The sequence below is a fragment of the Excalfactoria chinensis genome, chromosome 2 (assembly GCF_039878825.1).
Source record: "Excalfactoria chinensis isolate bCotChi1 chromosome 2, bCotChi1.hap2, whole genome shotgun sequence".
In the NCBI taxonomy this organism is placed as follows: domain Eukaryota; kingdom Metazoa; phylum Chordata; class Aves; order Galliformes; family Phasianidae; genus Excalfactoria; species Excalfactoria chinensis.
In genome coordinates, this window is record NC_092826.1 from 120,989,596 (window position 1) to 121,011,998 (window position 22,403).

General features: G+C 37.6%; 1 protein-coding gene across 5 annotated transcripts in view; it reads right to left on the bottom strand.

Moving 5' to 3' along the window:
- CDK14 (cyclin dependent kinase 14) overlaps positions 1-22,403 on the bottom strand; it is a 296,113-nt gene that overhangs the window by 158,748 nt on the left and 114,962 nt on the right. For all 5 annotated transcript variants that reach the window (XM_072328324.1, XM_072328329.1, XM_072328328.1 and 2 more), the window contains 2 exons: positions 15,456-15,550; positions 1,585-1,647 (listed from right to left, as the gene is read on the bottom strand). In XM_072328324.1, the coding sequence (XP_072184425.1) occupies positions 1,585-1,647; positions 15,456-15,550 (158 nt within the window). The remainder of the gene's footprint in view (positions 1-1,584; positions 1,648-15,455; positions 15,551-22,403) is intronic.

A 22,403-nucleotide genomic window follows, 5' to 3' on the forward strand; every position in this document is an offset into this window, starting at 1 on the left:
CGATGCATTAGCAAGCCTAATTATCCACGTATGCCTGTCCTCCTCCAACACAAACTCACTGGGCCCTGATATTGTCAAGAAAAAGTAGAATTATGTGAATACCAATCTCTGCACACTGGGGAGCAATTAAAGCTACAATGACTGCTACATATTAGGTCTTAAGTTACCCAGCGCTGCAGCCCTGCAGTATTCCTATGAGGCTGAAGCAGCATAAGGGACTTTCAAACCAATAGTTGTTTATCCCAAAGCTCACAGAGCAGAAAGTTCAGCTTTCCACAAAGGGAAGTGAAACACAAAGCCACTGTATCAAGAAACACATTCAGCACTTGAAATGAAACAAAAGAAACTCATCAGTGAAGAAGCTCAGAAGCTGTCAAGAAGATGATCTCCCACATGCCCCACAGAGGAGGGGCTGGACTCAGAGAGGGACTGTAAAGCCAGCACTTTCTGAAAGACCTTTCCTGTTCACACTGCCAAAATGTCTGAGTGACAGTCACAGGTTACAAGGATGCTATCTTGTGGCATGCATATCACCTATTTTCAAAAGGAAATCTGTTTATATCAGTTTGGCTAAACATGTACAACAAGGAAGAACTGTACCGTTTCTTTTTTGGCAGCAGTCATATTCATTTAATTTAATATACTGCGCATGTCACTGTTCAGTAAAAGATGGCAGAAAATAAGAATTTATTGCCACATTTGAAATATTTTGCTTCCTTAAACCAAAAAGGTCTTTTGAATTTTCCAGAGAAAAGATACTCAGAATTTCTCAGTTTCTGTGTTTGGGAAACAAGACACTGAGTAAAATTCTCAGCATGAAAAGAGAAGATTTAATCACTTCCAAAGAACAACAATGGGAATGATGTCAAAGTGCAAGACAAGTGTAACAACTATCTGTGTGATCTACATGCACAAGACACCCTCTGCATGTCTGACTGGCTTCCCTTTAATGCTAAAATAATTTGGCTTAATTCCCAGAAGGCAACTGAATCAAGCCTCTACCAATCTATTTATCCAGTAAATCCTGCTAATAACACCTCTTGCTGCAAAGTGATTCTTAATATCTGCCTTAGAACAGAAAAATGAAAAACAGTGAGATCAGCTACAAAAATGGCTAATCAGAATGAAGGAGCTAAAGGATTTCATATGTTCGTACAAAAAGCAGTACAATCAGATAATATGACTTGTCATAGTCCCCTCAGACTCCATGACCCTATAGTGAAGTACCTCACTGGAGCCTTCAACATGTTTACTCCGGGCTTTTATGGCCATATTGTCTTGTCGTAAAAGTAAGCCTTTCAATGGAAGAGAGGGATTACCAACGCTGTAACACTATTTACTCATACCTTCTGTCTTGGAATCAACTTTAGAGATTACAAAAGTTCCTTTTAGAGGAAAGTTCAAGTATTTTTTCTTTACATACATATATATATGCATGTGTATATATAAATGTATAAATATAATTCAAATGCCAATCATTTTCCCTTTAGCTAGTAATTAGCTTCAACAAAACCACTGACAGGAGTTTATACATACATTTATCATTACTGTACTTGTCATGCATGTCCTCTTTTTGACTCTTACCTTCACATTTTCTGGATGAAGCCCTCCAGGGTGTTTGTCCATGTACTGACATAAATCAGTGTGCTAGAAGAAAGCCAGATGGAAAAAAGTGTATTAATATCTGTATGACTACAATAATAAATATCCTCCTACGTAGGAGTGGAGAGAACAAATGGAAAATAAGGAGATTTTTCACACACATACCTGTACCTTTAGGCTATTATTTTTTTAATAATCTTTAACCTGACTGATATGAATATTCAATGAATGTAAATTGAATTTGTTTCTATTGTCTTGCATATGGTAAATGAACTATTTGAATTTCAGCATCATTTTATAGCTTATATGACCATATCACTGTCAATGCCACCCAGATAATATATGGGGGAAGAGGAAGAACTAAGACAGAACCTCAAATGCTACTCGTATTATTTGTTAAAACATTGACTTTTAAATATAATTTTAGGTTAAGATGTTTTAATGATTTAGAAAATAAATATAAAAGGCACAGCATATCAGAGAATTTGATGATACTTTTCAGCTCAAAAAGAAGCCCATGTTATAAACATATATGTGTACAGCTATTAATTACAGAAGTTTTAGCAGAGTTCCTCACTGAAGACTCAAACACTACATTTCCACTTCACAGTTGCATATCTTTCCTGCAAATACACCATAAAATATTTAAGAAAATAAGGAGACTTGCAGTGTATTGGTTAAATCTATTCATTGGTATAATACATAGTGCTTACTAATGGATATTTATTATTTTTACTATGGAATCATTATTTTCTTTGAATTTTTCTCTTGCATTTCCTCAATTTCCTACCAACCAGCAGCATACGCTCAGTGAAGAGGCATTTTGCTTCTCTGATTTGTTCGCACAACTCAGCTTCTGGAATTATGTTCAGAATAAACAAAGCAAAAATATGCACTGGAATAACCACCAAAACCACTCTGACTTCTAAATCTGGTTTCAGAACACATCTGGTAAAAATCATCCAGCATTCCTTGAAAAGCTGCTTGGTGATGCCTCCCTCACATCCAGAACAGACCAGCGAAATAGGGGAAGTCTGAAGGTGAGAGTTTTGGATAAAAACTGCCTTCCACATACCAATGTAATTTCCCTGTGCAGCATAGTGCTGTTTATCATTAGATGGATACATAGGGAAATTTAATCTGCTGTGATGCAAGATCGATGCTGACCACAACTGTGTATCATCTTCAAAGATGATGAGAATGCATTGCACATATGGAATTGATATTGCAATGGTGTGAGATGTGCAGGTTGATGAGGCTGTGCACTATTACACTTTTTTTGTTGCTCTTCCTTGGTTTCAAGATAGCAAAATTCTTCAATGCAAGACACTGCTTGGGTTCCAAAGTGAGCCATGCAAATCTCACAAACAGCTTCACCACCACAGGTATCACATAACAGAACTTCCTCCAAAACACGAACTGCAGTAATACATACTTCAGCTTACAGTTACCACTGTAAAATTAGTGAACACATTTACAAAGTAACTGAAAAACTTATCCAAGTTAGTGAATATTTACTGTCCATACAGTGGTTCCCCATTAGTTTTTTGTGACTATATCAATAAGCTGTGCAAAAAACGGACCAGTAATCATCCTTCAGTACTCATCAGCACATCAGACAGCTTTATTTTGTGTTACTGTTATTGGCAGTAAGGAAACTAAGAAAGTCACTTGTTAACCCAGTCATTTAAAAAAAAAAAAAAACAACTAAGAGCTTTCACCCCACTCTTCAGTCACATCACTAGAAACACCAATTGTTTTATTTCCAATAGACTTGCTATGATAAACCCATTTTCTTCCACTTACACGTCAATAAATGGATGCTGTTCATCCATGCATGATCATCAACTATGATCTCGTTTGTGTTAAGTATCATTCACTACTTACTTCTTCCTATCCCAAGGACCAGGACAACTGACAGCCTGGTATAACTTGCATCAGTAGTTCTCCTGTAAAAACTGATTACGGGTATCTACTGCAAATTTCATACATGCAACAACTTCTAGAGAATCCTTGAAAACTAAGTCAGTTGGGCAACAACTGCAGCAGCCTTTTGGCATCTATTTTTCCCCTTCTCACAAGCTAAAAACATAGAGAAATCTCTAGTAGATCTTCATTTAGACTGTAAGAAGAAATGCAAAGTACTCTTAAGAGTAAGTTAATCTTTTTCATAAAAGCAACCAAACACTATGTTACCAACCAGGAAAGCAGCTCATAAAATCATAGTAAGTTGTTCCTCACTTAAAAATAAAAAAAGAAGATAGAGAGACAGCACAACATCAGCTGCTATTCTTTTCCCAAGGTAGAGGCTCAGTGTGCACTGAATTAAATAGTACAGCCAGGAAAGCTGAGAGTGCAGCAAAGAGCTATTTCTAAACCATATTCCCTTCTGGCAGGCAAGTGCCCACTCCAGTGCTTGCATGCTTGGCTGGCAGTGCAGATGATGACATGAATGCAAGACTTAGGAAAGCATGAGAAAAGGAAACAGAGAAAACTGAGCAAAAGTACTTTTCTAATGGCATTCTCTATTTATCTGTGGCACCATATAGAAGACTAATCTTTTCCCCTCTCACTATATTTCAAGGCAGAAGGCAACATGCTTTGCCAAGTGGAACAGTGGCTGCAGATACAACATGACATACCACACTCTAAGGGTTTGCTGTGGCTAGTGCTTTGTTCTAAATTAAACATAGTCTCTAAAAGAAAATTCAGGACAGAATTATGTATTGGTTATAACACAAAACTATGCTGAAATGAGGTAGCAAAGAAGAAAACAAATGAACCAAACACCTTTGACAGTCTTCTCTCCAGTATCTCCAAGGTGAGGATGCCTTACAGGTAAGCAGGATATACGAGGAATGCAGTAGGGACTCCCCAGTAATTGGCAATGCCTGCCTCACATATTCTGATCTCAAGCTGACCTGGCTAGGCCAGTTCTGCTTCGAGCTATAGCTTCTAACAGCTCTGTCAGTTGCACTGTAAATCCTCAACACAGATAAATTACCACAGGTAATTCCACACTGACAGATTATCTGATATTTCAAAGACAAATTAAAAATCACGTTCTTTCCTGCTCCTACAATTCCACTGATCTGCCCACAAGTATATGTACAAATAGCGTGTTAGCAGTCATCTGTTTATCTCAGCTACATAGAACTAAACGGAGATAAATCAAGTTTCCATTGTGAAGAACTCAAAAGCAAGGAAACTCCATGATTAATAGTGTTTATCCAACCTTTCATTTGTTTGCTCAATGAATTTACACTGTGATAACTTTACAAATGCCTGATGTGATCGCATACTTTCCTCCTTGCAGGATGAGACATACTCATTGAGCAGAATTAGGAGCATTTGATTACAGAACAGCTGTTCTGGTTTTGCGATGGGTTGTTTTTTTTCTCCTTTCCTTTCTCACACAGCTTGCAGTCTCTGGCTTATTTACTACTTGAAAGCAGAAATATTAATCTCATGGGCTTTCCTGCCCTGTTTATTGCTATGCTATTCACATGCTTCACAAACATAAATGATTTTGAGAGCAATTCAGGGGAGATGTGACATTATTCCTTTTTATCAGGTAGGGAATTGAAGCACAGAGAAAAGAGTCTGCAGGAACACTGATTTAGGGCAGTCAATAAAAGCACTTCGGTTTTCAATTTTCAGAGTATTTGGCCTTCTCTCTTTTGACCGACTTTTGTTACAGGTGTGAGTGTGTGAAACTTTGCAAGGGAGACAGAATCTCATGTGGAATAGCAGAAGTCCATCATTTCTGAACTGTAATGCAAACTTGCAATGACAGCAAAAAACCTGGTTAAGATGAGGGTTAAGATGAGAGAGAGCTATGCAATAAATACCAGGCCATACCTCCACTGCACATTCCTCTGCAGACCTGCACAACAGGTTCTTCCAAGGATGCCAGAAAGAGATCACACAGGCATTTCTATTGGCGCTCATTAATTTTAAGAACTTGACTTTGTCAATTAACACATTTTGTACAAAATCTGTTATGCCTTAAGTAAGTAATTCAACCTCCTCCCACCAATGCTTCCCACAAAAGCAATTTCACTGACTCTGTGGATGCAATCTACATCATTAAGAGTTGTGAAAGACTAAAGCAAAGTTTCTGAGAGGAAACAGCGAAACTTGAAAGAAAGAGTTCTTAGGTACAATTTTTTCTGCAAATTAATGGATCAATGTTTTTAGCATCAGATTTCTTCAAGCAGGTGTATTTTACTAAATCAGACCAGAAGATCATTGCTCCAGAGATGCAACTTGAATTTGGGGTTCTGGCACATGTAGCTGCATGTTCTTGAGGTAGGCTCTATCAAGTCTTTCTCTCAGCTATATAAAATGCAAGCCCTTACCTCAGTGCACATAGCAAGTAACTGGACCTCCAGCAGAACAATGCAAGTCTCAGCATCCTCCCTGGATGGTGTGAATTCTGGTTAGGGACTTGAGGAGAGGGAATAGAAAACTACCACTACAGCATGCTATTTCCATTCTTCTGTTTCTAAAGTCTACATAGAAGTACATCAGACAATGCCTACTTTTGACCCACTCCAACCTCAATAGATAATAATTCTTTTTCTCACAATAAATTTTGTATTTGAGTTTACATGAATACATGTTTTGGGGTTTTGTTGTAGATTCATGGCAGTGCATAAGTGTGCAGGTCATTTCTGTTCAGCAAGGCTCTGTTTTATGTTAGCAGACACACGCATGTGTATGTTTGTGAGCGCATTCTGTATAATTGTCTGCTGAGGGAAAAAGAACTCAGGCTAATATTTATACAGCTGAACCAAGGTTTACATACATTGCATTCTACTTCTGGAAGAAAGAGTCTGCAAACAGAAAAAAAAAAGAAAGAAAAAGAGACAAATGTTGATGATACAGACTCCCCTTGAAGAAAGAATTCTAATTATGAATAAATGAGTAAACCACAACCTACAAATGTCCTCAGATGTGCTCTGTGCTTCACTTGAACGTCAAATATTTTGCTCAGCTCTCTTGCTCAGAAATCAAAGACTCTGCTAACCAACACAAAATGTGTTCAGACAAATAGCAGGATGTCTAATTTTAAAGGCACTGCCAATGACATGAAATGGGCTCTACTTCCCCAGCCCTTTTCCATAATAATTTGACCATCGTTCTCTTCTAATTAAATTAGCCATTTCTACTTTCCATGCAATACATTCTCCTTCCCTCCTCATCCTCAGTGATGATTAATCTACATGTGACTTAGCTGTCCCATAATTCTGCCTAATTGGTTTCAGCTGTCATTTTTGAAGCTGAAATGCATGCAGAGCCCGGGGCTTGTGAACGGAACAGGAAGCATTTCCAACCACATTCCCATCATGTAAAACCAGCAATGTGAAAGAACCCTTCCATTAAAACAAAAACTGCACTATTTGGCTTCTGGCAATGACATCATGCAGCAGACAGATTGTATTGTTTCACTTGGGCAGCAAGACTGTTGCAAGCCATTCTTTTCTGTTAAAAGGAGAGAACACATTATTCATGCCCTAGCAGTTTTACTGACTAAAATACTGTCCCTTTTGTCACCGACAAATTCTCAAACTGATAATGCAATTTACCAATAAAACCACAGGCAGTGGTAATATTTGATGTGACAACAGAACAAAGAGAAGTTAATTCTATTTAAATTGAATGTATCCTCTAGCCAAAGCGTTCTGCAGATTACTGCACAACAGTTCAATACTTCTGGTGTTTTCAAAAATGTCACAAACCTTCATTTCCATGTATTTCCGTGACTCTCTACAATTCAGGCTTTTCCCCATATGAGAACACACAGCGTTAGCCACGCTCACTTAGAGTGCCCTAAAAGCCATCTCTGAGTAACATCCAGAAAAACAGCAGAAGGGAGTAACAGCAGCTGGCTTAAGTACCAGGGGAAGGACTTGTATTAGGGATTCAAGAAAAAATATAAAAGAGAACAACAAAAACAACACATCTTCAATGAAAACAATTTTGCTAACAGATGTTTCCAGTGACTTGGATCTCTCTCACATGACCAATAAAGGCAAATATATGAAAACATACAATCATTACCATATAGAATAGGAGGCTGGGAGTACATGATACATAAACAAATCTTCCTGAAAATCCCAGAGAAAAAAGAGAATGCACAGTTGTTTAGGTGGTATTAAACAATATATATTTATTAATACCAAACCTCCACTCGCACACAGAATAACCTGATCTGAGCCTCAGATGGGTAGAACACATTGCTTGCAAAGAGTTGGTGAGCAAACTATGAGGGCTTCAGCAAAACTCAGATTTCTTCTGATGCATCTTCCTTATTCTCTCTCCACCTTAATAACTGTATCAACCTTGCTTTCCATGTGAAGAAGGTCAAAGAGACGGTAAACAGATTATTTTAAGGGAAAAAAAATAAAATAAAATAAAAAAAAATCACATCTCAATTTCTGTTTATTATGACCAAAATGCAGCAGCAGATCATCAGCTTGTTTAAACTGTGATGGAATTACATTCCTCAAAGTCAACATGTTGGGACAGTTCTTACAAACTGAGCAACCTACAATACCTGTACATACACAGTTAAGAGCGTGCACTCTTTCTTTAATTTCCTTAATCATTAGATTTCACACAGCACTGACTTATATTCCCTATATCAACTAAATCCACAAATAACAATAATAGTCATCATCATCACATTTGAAGATACAGAAAGTTTCTCCTTAGAGTATGGCAGACGGCCCCAAGCTGATGGGGACAGGGGTCACCCCAGGACCATGTAAGAAGACCACACACAGCAGAGAGGCTGATGAGGCACAAACAGCCACAAGGCTGGACACACTAGCACAGCACTGCTATGACAGTGTGCTGTGCTACAAAGAAATTGCTGTCTTCACAGCAGGCAAGAGCAGTGCACTCTTTAACTAAGAGCTTCAGCATCCTCTGGCAGACCTCTCTCCACAATGGCTGAGAGGCTTATTTTCGGGCATGCCTCCTAATCACAACTGTCCATACATAATCACAGAATTAATAAAAATTATTATTCAAGCTAGATTCTTGATTACACCTATTCATGGTTCCTTAATTTTTATTTTTTAATATAATCAAACTATGTCCATTTTATAAAGATAACTGCAATTATTCATATTTTTGATTCCAAGGCTTTTTAAAAATAGAATTACTTTGCCAGAAATGCTCACCCCAAGTTTCTAACAATGTCTTAGATCTTTATTTTCTACCAATAGTACTAAAATAGTACAGAGATGCATAATGCTAATCGAGGAGGGAAAATCTATGTTTATGATTTACAGTCATCACTCTCCACCTGCTTTTGTCTTCTCCCCCTAATCTGCACCAAGTAAATCAGAGTATTTTCTTGTTAGAGAAATTAAACAGCAGTTACAACACACAGTATTAAAGACCAAGAGAGAATAGTTTAACTAGATTGGACAATCTCTAAGTTGAGACGCTGTCAGGTTTTACCTCAGAGGGAACAGGACAAAACCAGTTTATTACTGAAATTATAAGATGAGGAATGTTACTTTTTGTAGAGTTGAACAGAAATCTGTATTATACGAGGGCTGCTCTTCAAGTAATGCCTCCAATTTTATGATGTTGTCCCATGATGTCAGAGATGGATGTTGGTGATATGGTAGTTATAAAGGCTGAACCTCCCAACCAATATTACATTACATTTGGTTGCAATGTGACAGATGGCAGCAGAGGGGCAGTCTGGTAAAATGGCATCTGCCATAGAAGTGCATATGAAGCAAAGGCATAACTGAATTCCTCCACATGGAAAAAACTGCACCTATAACATTCATCAGCACTTGCTGAACATTTCTGGAGACCAAACAGTGGATGTGAGCACAGTGAAGCAGTGAGAGGTGCATTTCAGTAGTGACGACAGTGACAGTTAGTCGCCTCTCCTGGTGCAGCTCTAGTTCTTTGCAGACAAAAATACATAGCTAACGGTGTTGACTGTGTTGAGAAGCAGTGTTCTGTAGCTGAGAATTTGCTCTATCAAATAGTATTGCTGTGCTTTTTGTAAATGCTGTAATTTTCATGGAAACAAATAGGAGGCATTACTTTCAGAGCGACCTACCTAGAAAGTACCAATCTAACAAAACCCTGAAACTGCCAGTAGTAGAGAAACCATTACTCCATAGTATCTTTTTCAGTGCTTTATTATCCTTGTCATTCAAGAGTTTTATAGTTTAACCTCACACTTCCTTACAACAATCTTGGGTCATTTGTTGTTTTGTGTTTTTTTTTTTTCTCTTTAATACTGACATAGAAACAGGTCACTGTCATTATGATTTATTCAACGGTTTTCAGCCATCTCACCCCCCTTTTTTTTTTTTTTTTTTTTCTTCTAAATATCCATACTTTGGCGTTTCCTCATAAACTGTTCGTTCTGAATAGTTGCTCTTTCCTCCTCAGCTTTCCAGTTGATTTATAGAATCATAGAATCCTTAGAGTTGGAAGGGACCTTTAAAGGTCACCTAGACCAACTCCCTGGCAATAAACAGGCACATCCACAGCTAGATCAGTTTGCCTAAGGCCTGATCCAGCCTCACCTTGAAAGTCCCCAGGGATGGGACATCCACCAGTTGATTTCTGTTTTCCTAGTGTATACAAGTGTGGTGACCTTACCTGAACTGAGTGGAGCATTATATAGAATATCTTTCTTGTTTCCACAATTTCATTTGCCTGCTCAACTATGATATTTCTTATGCTCCAATTTTAATTGTTGATCCAGGTTTCTTAACACTCTATATTGAATACACTTCTTTCTACTTAATTAAAAGAAAAATAAATAATCAGTGCTAATAACTGAACATTGGAAAGCACACTGCAAAACAAAGCATTTGATAAGGTAATAAAAAACACTGGTAAATGGTACAAAAAGATACTTAGACAGACAAAGCCTCCCAGTTCGTTAGACTGACAGTCTTGATTAATCTTCAGATTAAGTCTGCGTATGAGACTTCTGTGAGACCTTCAAAGCCAAACTGAGTAACATTCCTCCTCATGCTAGGCCTGTGTTGGCCTCTCACCAGACCTCCTTCACCTAGCAGGAGTAGCTGAGCTATAAAAATAGATTTTTTCATTCCTTCTTCATCTGGCAATCTCCACCAGACACCAAAGCAGCAAGCAATTTCCTTCTGAAATCCCTTCGGAATCCCTGCCTCCTGAGGCTGAGTTTGCATTTCCAACCTACACTTGGACAGTAGTATCTCCCATCTACAATTTCTCGTTAAAAATGAAAAATAAAGCTTTCCCAAGATCAGTATTCCCCTTCAGCCTGCTCCTAACAGTACAGGATTTGCTTCCTCTCCTCTCCCTTACTCTGTTGTCCTATTGACTGCAATTTAAATAGACCAACTTGGGGTAAATCTGGGGAATGAGGCAGGGGTTTAAAAAACAAGGGAATGGTCAAGGAAAGTGGAAACATCAAATTCACTGTTGTCATGCCTGGGAGCCCTCAAAAACTCTGCTCCTTCCCTGAGCTGGACAGAGATAGGCCACTGCAAGAACCCCCTGGTTTGACAAACACCTTGACCTCAAAAGGAAAGAAAATGTCCCAACATTTCACTCAAATCAAAATAAGGTAGCTAAGCTGAAACTAAAGCAGCTCTGGGATTCTACAGGCTTTCCATACTCTCCCTTCTATAAAGACAATGCTTTTACATATTCCATCAATAGCTGTAGATTCACTGTGTTTTCACTAATAAGTTAAACAGAAGACAAATAATATGGTTTGATCCACATTATCAATGCAAACATTTTTTATCCTTTTAGGTAATGAGTGTGTTGACAATTTTCTTGCATAACACTTTTCTAAGACATCCCATGTCCAAATCAAAATCTCAGAACTTTGTCTCTGTGATACTTAATTGCAATAAACAGTGTATACCTGATTTTTCAGTCAGCACTAAAATGAAAAACCTGCATCCTTCCTTACAGGAAATAGGAGGAAAATGCAATTGGTTTACTTCATAAAGCCAATTCATATAACAAGTTATTTTAGCTGTGGTAGCAAGCAATAAGGATTGAGCTTTCTTCTTAACGTAATCTTTAAGAAGGAAAAGCATACAGAAATATTAAAATAGGCAAGGTAATTGAAAATGTTTGGTTCTAAATTATACTATTAGATTAGTCTGGAGCTTTATTTTTTTTTTTCACTGTCGAGGCAGAAATAATATTACTCATTACTCACAATTCCAATTATAAATGTATTTGTTCTCATTTAAAATCTAGTTCATAAATATTGAAAGCATAATGTAAAGTACTGCTATACAAGCTCAGCATTATAAGTCAGGAATAGGATAAGTTACCAATTCATTTATGGATAATAATGTACTTACATAATTACACATAACATTAAAGTCCCCGTTATCATTCTAACAATCCAGTTGCAGTATGCATTGGTTTGGATTGCCTTTCAGGAACTGAGTGTTTCTAAATACACTTGTTTTTAAATAAAAAAGTCAGGAATCAAATGGTATCAGTCACTGACAATTTCAGAAGAAAGGGATGTGAACTCATCTTCAAAGATGTCTGTAAGAAGGTCTGAGATCCAGTCAGTAAAATTCTTATTTTCTTTTGGAAGCATTGGCCACACCAGTGCCACCTGCCCTACAACCTGGGGAGAAGGGGATCTAAACTTATGTGAACAGCCTTCATCAAGTTGTGAAGCTGAATTCGCCATTTTCATTTGGAAGCCATTATAATTTTAAGAACCATTTGCAAAAGATATCAAAATTCCACTTTTTTTTTTTTTTTCAGATTCTGTTTAGCACACATCAGCACAATTAATTCCACAAAAACAAACAAACAAACATCCGACTAAACAACAAGCCCCAAAACATTTCCTCTTCCATTCATACATGAAAGACAATACCAATCATTCATGTTTTGAACAGCTCATACTTAAAACTTGCATCATAAGCAACAGTTCCTTCCAACTTCCTTTTCAGTGTGATTTAATGACCAACAGTGATTACACAGAGCTGATGTATGAGTTACCAAAGTGTAGAAAAAAAACTATGCCCTACTGCATATACTAAGTTACTTTCAGTTAAGCTTTCCTTACAATACCAAAATGTTTATTGTCTGGACCATGAAATTCCCCTGCCAACTGTCACATATATTTTTAAAGATTGATTTGTCTTGCTTCCAGTTACTACCAAGGTTGGAAAGTTCTGTCACATTTACTTGTCTAACAAACATCCACGCAAAAGAAAATTTCTAGGTTGAGGTACTCAGGGAATTTAATCACTACCGTGTTTCCTTTTAGAGGATATTCTGCTTGCAGCTTTTAACTTATTATTGTAATGCATTTTGCTCTGAAAAGTGCTATGTGAAATTAAATTTCATTCTACTCTTTTAGGCTGAAACTGAACACCTCCGATAACCTCAGACATTTCATCAGTGTTAATTCCCCAATGGAATCATCACCAAACTAGCAACCCAAAGTTTCCATCTGCTGGGTTAGTAACTGTTCGTTGCAAATTTAATTGTGAAATCTAATTCAAAAGATTTTTATTACATTTGAAATGGCCAATAGTAATTAACGGCAATACTGTATGAGTTCCATGACGTTCCTTTACAAAGTAAATCAAACTCAAACCCTCCAAGGTTTGTTCAACTTCAGCCCTTTTAAAATGTCCACCACTCTGTAGCTTTAATTGCATAAGTATCTCTATTGATTTTGGTAGAAATCACACTTAATATTGAGTTAAGCCCTGTACAGGTGTTTAAAAAAGCATTACAGACACGGAGCTCAATAACATCTATTATATAGCTAGATTGCATAATTAACCAGCCAAAATTGGTAGATTTAAATGGGCAACCTTAATTTTTGTTTCTGCACATTCTTATTGTGCACTGAATGAAAAAAAAAAAGAAAAAAGGACTTAGTGATCATGCAGTAAGAACTGTATCATGCACACAGTTTAGGGTATCATGATGCATTAAGCCTTATCAGAGAGCATTATCTATCCGATCAGCCCAAAACTTCACATTACAAAATAATGGAAACAGCCTTTCTAAAGCAGTTCTGTCACCTCAAAGAGTAGGAGTAAGATACAACATCATTAATATACATTCCATAGGCTGGTTAGAGAGAACAAAAGATTCTTCCCCTACTTCCTCAGCATCACCTTTCCAGGCTGTCCCTCAGCCAAAATAGCATAATAATAAAATTCTACTTGAATCAGTTGCTTGGAACTGTTACCAAACAAGATCCTCTCACAATTTTGATTTCTACCAAACACAAGGGGAATAAAAAGTTGTAGCACCAGTAGTTTTGATCACAAAAGCGCTCTGTTTAAAAGTAAATATCTAAGTGAATTCAAAATAAACATCTGCTTCATGAGGTTCGGTCTGTGCCCATGCTTACTAAGGGTGGCAACCTGATATACAGTGATTGAGAGCTAGAGTTTATAAACACTACAACTGCATGAAAAAAATCAGAAATTTGATATTAGTATAATATGCAAAACCATCTATATTAGGGATAAATACATCATACATATCTTATATCTGCATATTATACTAATATCAAGTTTCTGATTTTTTTTCATGCAGTTGTAACCTGACTGTTAAATGAAATTAGATACCTAAGCTTTTCCTATGCTAATACAGTTTATAAGTTAGGAACAGAGAAAACATTTTAAGAAAAAGTATTAGATTTGCTTCAATATTCTCATACACGAGAAAAAATATGCAATGCATGCAACTGCTCAGTAGGCTCCTGTAGCTGAATACCCTGATCATTAAAACGTTGCATTTCTGTGCAAATGGAGAAGGTAAATGGCTTCTTCAGACAAGAAGCTGGGGACTATCATGTAATGATTAAGGCATGCTCTCAAGAAACACAAAAAGAAAATCTCATCTGCATTAAGTAGGGACACAGTAACAGTAAGTAGGCAATTTCCCATTTCTAAAACTAAATGAGTAATCACGGTATGTTATAAATGCAAAGCCTTCCTGACTGCAACACAATAACAGATATTATGCTGAAAATTCAACCTTCTCTAAACTCATTTGTTTCTTTTAAATTACATGTTCTTGGACCCTTCTGTGAAAACTGGGAGGTTAATTGTGATAGAACATTACATAATTCCAAAGCCAAATGCTGAAGTACTTCTACATAAATACCATATGTTTGTCTCAGAGAAAGTGAAACGATTAATTAGGAGTTCAAGCCCAAGAGTTTGGAAAGTAATACTCTGAACACAATTAGATCGTTACACTGTACACTGTGAAAACTGAGGTTTTAATTAGTAGTTAAACCATGAGCCATGGCAAAAATAACAATACAACAATATTATAAAAATAAAATAACAATACAACAAACAATAACAAATCCAAAATTCTGAATTGTGTGTCAGATTTTGCTTTTTTAACTGACGCTGTTTAGAACAAGACACTACACAGAAGCCAGTCACAACAGAAACCTATCTTAACTACCTGTTAAGAACTTTAGTTTTGTTTTTCTTCTTACCTACACTATCCTCATCTACTTTAAAATGTTCTGCATTACATTAGTCAAGTAAATGCTCTAACATTCCTAATTACAAGCATAACTAGGAAGTAAAATAATGGACCAGTTTGGAAAGTCCTTACAGAGGCCTACAAGCCATGTCTCCAGCTCTGACTGTGGTCTAGCCCACCCAGCACTCTGCTTTAACACACTCTATTATAAAGCATCATCTCCTTCAATCTCCGCTTTGAACCCTGATAGTACAGGGTTATTTTGGCGCAGTTCATAGATCACTCACAGCAAATAGCTTTTCCATATTACTCAATGCATTCTGAAACGTACTGAGAACACTAATAATTCTACTCACCACATATTCGAAAACGAGTGTTAAAGTTTCCTTAGTATGAATGATGTCATGAAGCAGCACAATGTTTGCATGTTTCAGTCCTTTCAGAAGAGAAGCTGAAAAGGAAAACATACACGTTAACTTAAAAGCATCAAAATATTTCACATTGGCTGGCCTATTTTTTTTTAGTGACTTGGATGATTATTTGATATCTTGAACTTCATAATCTGATAACCAAGAGTCATATTTCAGCATCCTTTAAGTCTATGGATCTCTATTATATGGTATGATAGTGTGTTATCTTACATTCCGATACCATGTTTAGTAAAAGTAGTGTTTCTCCTCAGATTGTTGACACTGTTTTTAATAATTTTGGGGTCCCCTGTTTCCCTTTTACGGAGGCATGGACTTTGTGAAATCCCTCTGCCCCACTCATCACGGAACCGGGCTGAACTGGGCCGTAAACTGTTGATGACTATCTAGTGTGTTACAGCAGTGTGATGGCTAGAGGTGGTTAGCAGCCTTCTGGAGGTGAATCAAGGAACTTCTAGAGAGTAGCCTGGGAATTTCTAGAGAGGGCCACAAAGATGATGAGGGGCCTGGAGCATTTCCCTAATGAGGAAAGGCTGAGCAAACTGGAACTGTTCAGTCTGGAGGAAATTGAAGGGTGATCATATCAATGCTTATAAATATCTAAAGGGCAGGAGCCAAGGGCTAGGTTATTTTTGGTGGTGCCTGGTGACAGGATAAGGGGCAACAAGCAAAAACTGGACCACAGTATTTTCCAGCTAAACATAAGGAAAAAAATCTTTACATTGTGGTTGACAGAACACTGGAACAGGCTGCCCAAAGAGGTTGTACAATTATCTTCTCTGGAGACACTGAAAACCCACCTGGATGCTTTTCTTTTAGACCTGCTCTAGGGAACCTGCTCTAGCAGTGGGTTGGACTTGATGATCTCCAGAGGTCCCTTCCAACCCCTACGATTCTGTGTGATCAAAAACTAAGTTTGCTTCTATAGTCAGTATAGAGCACATTTTTGTCTGAGCCTGGGAGAGTTTTGTGTGTTTTTTTATTAAACATTCCAACACAAAAGAGTGAATTTCCAACCAAATTCTAAATCTATTGTATAAATTATGTTTTAAGCAGTAACTGTCCTTTATCTTACCCTAAGAATATTACGGATTTGATGGCATCTCTTGCACTAGTTCATGAGAATAGAAAAAATGGTATTGTCACCATATATTTTTTCTTTAATGGAACCAGTTCATGTTTTCACACCAGTGACAAATAAAGACTTGGCAAACTTCTAGATGATCTCCCTCACTAAATTTATTTTCCTTCAGAATGCATATTTTATGTTTATACCATAATACATATTAAATATTCCACAAGTATGGCATATTTCAGTAATAGGTGCTGACAAGCCATGTGTTGTTACCAAAGTCATGCTGTTTTGTCACCTCATGCATTCATCTGAACAGGACTATCAGTCACTACAACAAAGTAAATAACAGATACAAAGACATGCAAATGAGTGGCATAGTTCAGTAGTGAATAACAGGGAACTTTCTTCTCTCATCCTTCTTCTGTCAAAGAAAATAACAAACCACCAAAATGACACTGTCAACCTCTAAGACAGCATGTGTCCCTCTCCACTGCTGTGTAAAATGGAAGTCAAGGAGCTCGCACAACACAATTACCCTTTGCTATCCTACTGTAGGTTCTCCATCAGACTGAGGTAACTCCAGGGGTTATCTGGCTCTGTATTAGGGTAAGTACAAATCACAACTCATAATGGTCTTTAAGAGATCCAACAAGATGATGCCATTCAAGGAAGAAACATGAGAGAAACACACAGCATCTGGCTGGATCAATGCTGTCCTACAAGCATCCTTGGCAGCAAAACTCCAGATCTTAGTAAAGGGGAAAAAAAGCAGACAGCAATTTCAAAGCAAGTCCTCAGATATCCTGCTGCCAGGTTTGTGAACCTGCGAGTAAGCTCTATGACCAGGAATGTGGCAACACTCCAGCTTGACTGAGGAGGTGAGAAGCAATGCCTGCAGTGAGCTGATTCAGCTTGTGCAAAACAACTCATGCCACAGAGAGTCAGAATAGAGGAACCTTTCCTGTGCCCTGAATATGATAAAGTAGATTTTTTTTTTCTTTTGAAAGGAAAAGCCATGTACAATTTTTCACAGGAGATTTTCTTGGAGTACATTTTCAAAGGACAACATTGAAAATAAAAAATGCTACTGAAAGAGATAAGGACACAAAGAGCAGACAATTAGAACAATTATTCCAAAAGAGTGTTTCTACCAGAAATATTTCTATCACTTGCAGTAATTGATCTTTTCCCAACTCTATTGACAAATAAGCACACATGCAGAGAGATTGGGAACATAAAAAATCTATGTCCTGGCAGAGCCTCTGTCAAACCATAATAGTATTTATGACCTATGTCAGCTTTTGCTGTTCAGCCCATCACCTGAGGCCTCTAAATCCTCTGGTTGGCCATTACTATGTTACTAAAATCTGTATATGGGTCATTAAAGCTTAAACAGTACATTGAAAGCAGCTTACCCTGAGGTCTTTGCAAATATTCTTTCCTCTTCAGTCCCCTCCCCCTCTTATTTATCTTCTCTAATATCCAATTCTCTCCCTTTTACAGTCTCAGCATTCAATATCTGCTATAAATTATAAGAACTACAAAATATCACTTGGAAGCTGAGATTGCTGACTTCTCCCCTGGTCCACGTGAAATATAGTAAACAATAAGGCTCAGAAAGTAAAATCTTCTTAATTAAGCTAATTTTACACTGTGGAAGCAAGAAGCATTTGCACTATCAATTTACATTGCAACAAACCAAGTGCAACTGTGGATGCTAACAGAATTAACCCTTGGGCTCGCCTGTCAGTACTGTGATTCTATTAGTGATAGGATCACCAGCCTTTGTGGGGATGCTACCTTGCCCTAATGAATTAAAAACAGATAAAGAAAAAAAGAAATAGAAAAATATATATATATGAAAAAGAAATTAAAATAAACAGAAAAAATAGATCTGTCTGAAATAGGAAATCTGTTTCTTCTTCCACAGAGCACTTTAAAAACAAAATGAAATATGAACTGATGGCGCTTGGGTGCTTTTTTCAGAAACAGTCCCTTTGAGAACAAATGACGAACACACCTACTCAGTTGGGCAACTTTTTGCTTGAAGGGGATGGAACTTTGGATGAAGTCCACTTATTCAAAGACAAAACCCAGAAATCCACATTCAAGAGAATGAAAAACAGAGTCCGGGGAATTCATCAGCATCACTTTGAGGCAAATTTGACTTCAACTTTGAAGTTACCAAAGCAGCTGCTGCTGGAGCTCCATGAGACACCAAGTGCTGCTGTGCCTGATGTTAATTCTAGAACAAAACATTTTCCCTTGGAATGACAACTCAGTCCAGTGGTTATCACCCACAGATCTCACACAAAGATGTCTTCTTTTAAGATAAAAGGACAGAAAATTGGTTAAGAAAATTACAACAAATCAAATGTGGGAAAAAACATACCAGTACTCTCTTATCCTTAGCACATATTCTTAAAAACAAAATTATATAACACAACTTCAATACTGCTGACTTTCTTTTTCACCCTCTGTATTCTATGTAAGATAAACAGATGGCAGCATTTTTAATTCATTTCCCCAAAGAGTTTTCAGGAAGCACAGTAGCACATGATGCTAAAATGCTTTTTTAAAACACTTTGGACAAAATATCGTATGCATTTGAGTGGACAGGTGCTTTTTCTGTCACATGTTTGCACGTTCTCTTAAAGCAAATTCTAGCAATAAAAAACAGGGCAGAGGAATTAGTGTCATATTCAGTAATTAATGATGTCCAAGATGATCATTTGTGTGACTCATACAGAAGTTCATGACATGAGCCACTAAAAAGTAATGACACTCAGCACTTATCCATCAAGGCCTAATAACCATATTTGCATACCTAAAGGAAACACATTGCATTTCCCTGAATAACCATTACAGATTTCTCCTCCAACAAGGAGATGCTCTCATCTATTATGAACTCCTGGCACTCTGCCTTATTGCTTGTGGTGGTCAAGAAGCTTTTTGCTATTCTCAGAGGAGCTGGGTTCTAAAGTATGCTCCCTCCATGAGCAAACCAATCCAGATGGACAGCAGCCAACTCCTACCCAAAACCTGAGCAGCATCAGTAAATCTGTGCCTTGCTCCCTGCAGGGTTTACAGCATCAGCTCAATCCTGGCACTCCACTAACATAGCCAGATCAGCAGTGACTTACATCTGGAAGGTTTGGAGAGCAGGCAGGATCCAAACAGTCCTCTGAAAAAGGCTATTCCATGCTCATAATGTCACATTTCAAAGCTGTTCTTCACAATCAACAAAAGTAACTACTGCTATCAACTCCCAGGCCTCACGCAGGAAGAAAGTCTCACAAGCAGTTCTATCAAAGGTGGTATCTTCAGACACGAGGAGCACAGTGAGCCTGAACATTAATTGCAGAGCTTGGATCATCCTATCACAATTTGTTCACTCTTCCAATTCCTGGCTATCATCTTGTTCTCACTTCGTGAAAAATCGTAAGTCTCCACAGTGGCCCTAGATAAAAGAGTCTCTCATGATTTCTAAATTGCCTGGTATTACAGCAGCCTTGAAACTCTTCTCAGCAGTAACAAAACATCTCAGCTCTCATACTGCTCAAATTTAACATAACGTACAACTGCTGCTGATCCTCTCACAGATTACATTCTGTATGCAATGGCCCCAGCCTATTCCCACCATCATTCAAAAAAGAGTGACTGTGACAATGCTGCTTTGCTCAGTGTAGAGTAATTGTGGTACTCTCTGGGGCTGCCATGTACCAGTGCTCACCATCTCAGCAGCTTGCACGCTGCTCCTCACGTGTTCTCCTTTTTCACTAATGTCACCATTACTCTCCTAATATTTGCCATTAGAAGAGTTTTTATCTTCAAGACAGCACATTGTGGCAGTTTGTGCTAATTTCATATTGTTAACATAACATCTTGGCTGCCCTGTTTAATTCCTGAGACACTAAATCATGCAGGTTGTAGTCAGTATCACAAATTTGGGAAAGCAAGTGATTTGCTCTATTTCAGAGCCAAATAACATATCTGCAAAATTCTGTGGCTTGTCACATTCTGCAGACACAAAGACACTCTCTGACAGAGTGCCAACTTCTTCTCATAAACAGTTGGGTTCAGTCTCTTAATTCTGAGCTCTCCTGGAAAGATGTTTTTAGTGAGAAAAATTCACAGCTTTTTTCCTTATCATGTCTTCAGAACAAATATACCCCAAAGTGCCTTAGTGACTGCACAAACCACAGAAGTTCTGCAACTTTATGTTTTCATCTACACATCTTTTATAGCTTTTTTTTTTTAATTATTATTTTTTGTTTGGTCTCCAAGGACAATGCCCCTTATGCTTCTCATCCACGTCTTACAGAGGGGGACACTGGTGAAAAAAACATACCCACAACTATAGCACAGGAACAGGAATTCACCCCTCTGTGTTGGTTTTGCATTAATAAGCATGCAGAAACATTCTCTTCAGAAACGCGATCCCCTGATCTACACTTTGATATTTTCAAGTTTGTCCATTTGAAATAATTTACTAAGAGCACATAGATTCATTTTCCTACAACCCCTATATGAGACAATTCAATTCAGTGGAACTATACATACCTGGTAAGACCAAAATGGCCACAGACTCCCCATGTTCTCACTGCAGGATGCATTCTGCAAAGCGATCATTATTTGTAATCTCAGGTAATTGACTTCAGAGCTGCACACCAGTAAATGCACAGAATTAGCTAGCTTATGCTCTGATCTTAGAGAGCACAATGCAATGAAGATACACACAGATCGCAGTTCAGCTTTGAAAGATCTCTAGGAAGAAATTTCTTAACAAATTTCAAATGCCCATGAGCTATAGGAAGAGCAGAAAAAGCAACCAAATTCCAACTGGTGATCATGTAGGCTTAGGTGAATTACCTACTTTACAGCCAACTCCAACCTCATGATGGCCTCTGCTAGATTTACAAATGTCTTTTATTCTAGTCTTCATTAAGTCACAAGAAAAATGACAGTTTGGCATTAAGGAAGTACCTCAAATCCTTGCAATAAAGAATTTGCCAGCCTCTCAACTGTAGGCTGCTTTGCTGAAGGCCTTCTTGGAACACATGAGCCATATCTTACTCCTCAGGCTGAAATTCAGTCTGACACATGAGTGGGCTGAACTTTTATCCAAGCATTTTTTATTTGTGAAATTTCTACTTACTGCTCCTACTCGAAAGTGCAGTATATTATTTAAACCAGATATACAGAAAAAGAGTGTGTATAACAACAGAGGCACCTTTAGCTTTTCTAAAGAGGCTGAAGCCACTTTGCCTATTGAACTGTAACAATGCGTTGGAAAGTCTGATCAAATAAGCTCTGAAAAGCATTACAAAATAATATACTCACAGATATACAGAAGACTGCTGCCATGTGAAATTAATGTCTCTTTCGTTATGTCCTAGATACAAATTTATGGGTTGTGTATTGTTCCTGATGTTCTTCAGACACAAGTACACACAGAGGTTAAAAATAATGAGATATTATCTTATTAAAGCCAGACTGTCATGGAAAAAGACTGTAACAAGCTGCTCATATCTTGACGGAGCCAGTCATATCTTGCCTTCACTTCAATTTCAGTATTCAAACCAAAAACACATCAGTGCTTATGGAAAACAATTCTACAACACAGGCAAGCAAGTGATAGCAACTGTGTCTATTACCTTTTTGTACACAAATACCATGACTGGGACTAATAGCACAATGTACTAATAAAACTGTCACTATTTTATCACAAGCTGCTTTTTATTAGTTTTGCTATTTTGCTGAATTTCAGACATAGTTTTTATTTAAATATCTGTACTTTA